This window comes from Austrofundulus limnaeus, unplaced genomic scaffold (assembly GCF_001266775.1).
Source record: "Austrofundulus limnaeus strain Quisiro unplaced genomic scaffold, Austrofundulus_limnaeus-1.0 Scaffold4066, whole genome shotgun sequence".
Classification (NCBI taxonomy): Eukaryota; Metazoa; Chordata; class Actinopteri; order Cyprinodontiformes; family Rivulidae; genus Austrofundulus; species Austrofundulus limnaeus.
Genome location: NW_013956468.1, coordinates 1 through 699, shown reverse-complemented (window position 1 = coordinate 699; position 699 = coordinate 1). Strand labels below are relative to the sequence as shown.

Genomic DNA, 699 nt, shown 5'->3' with positions numbered 1-699 from the left:
AAAATACAGACTGTTGAGATCAGTTTGAACCAGTTCAGACCCAGTCAGACCAACAGAAACCAGTTCAGACCCAGTCAGACCAACAGAAACCAGTTCAGACCCAGTCAGACCAACAGAAACCAGTTCAGACCCAGTCAGTCCAACAGAAACCAGTTCAGACCCAGTCAGTCTTAACAGAAACCAGTTCAGACCCAGTCGGTCCAACAGAAATCAGTTCAGACCCAGTCAGTCCAACAGAATCCAGTTCAGACCAGTTTCAGTTTGTGTATTTACTGACTCTGTTTCTCTTTTCTCAGGTCGTATTCTGGTCCCCACGAACTGAGACAGATCCAGGTTCTGGTCCTGGTCCTGTTTCCTGAAGACCAGTGGTTCCTGTCTGGACCAGCCTGCTCTGAATCTGAACCAGAACTCTGACTCAGCAGGTCTGAACCTGATCCAGATCCCTCACAGACCGATCCACATGATGCTGGGTTTGAGTCCTGAGGGCTTCTGGATCAGGTTCAGATCTGGACTCTGTATGAATGACATCACTTCCTGTGTGAAATCAGTCACTTCCTGTTTGTTTCTGACGTTTGATCTCATGTAATCAGTTTAATTAATGATCTGAGACTCTGATTGGTTCATAGATTATTGGTTGTTTTTAACCTGAATAAACTCAGAAAACTGGTTCTGTTTGTTATTTTTACCTGAATCCTCAGG

At 45.1% G+C, this 699-nt stretch overlaps 1 protein-coding gene across 2 annotated transcripts in view; it reads left to right on the top strand.

The window, feature by feature from the left end:
- The window catches only part of LOC106512063 (H-2 class II histocompatibility antigen, E-S beta chain), a gene marked incomplete at its 5' end in the record, with an annotated part of 1,942 nt that extends 1,276 nt beyond the window's left edge, over positions 1-666 (top strand). The window contains 2 exon segments of one of the 2 annotated variants that reach the window (XR_001309613.1): positions 297-422; positions 499-666. Coding sequence is in view for 1 of the 2 variants with exons in the window: in XM_014000761.1 (XP_013856215.1) it covers positions 297-322 (26 nt within the window). 2 annotated transcript variants of the gene reach the window in all.
- Positions 667-699: the final 33 nt, after the last annotated feature.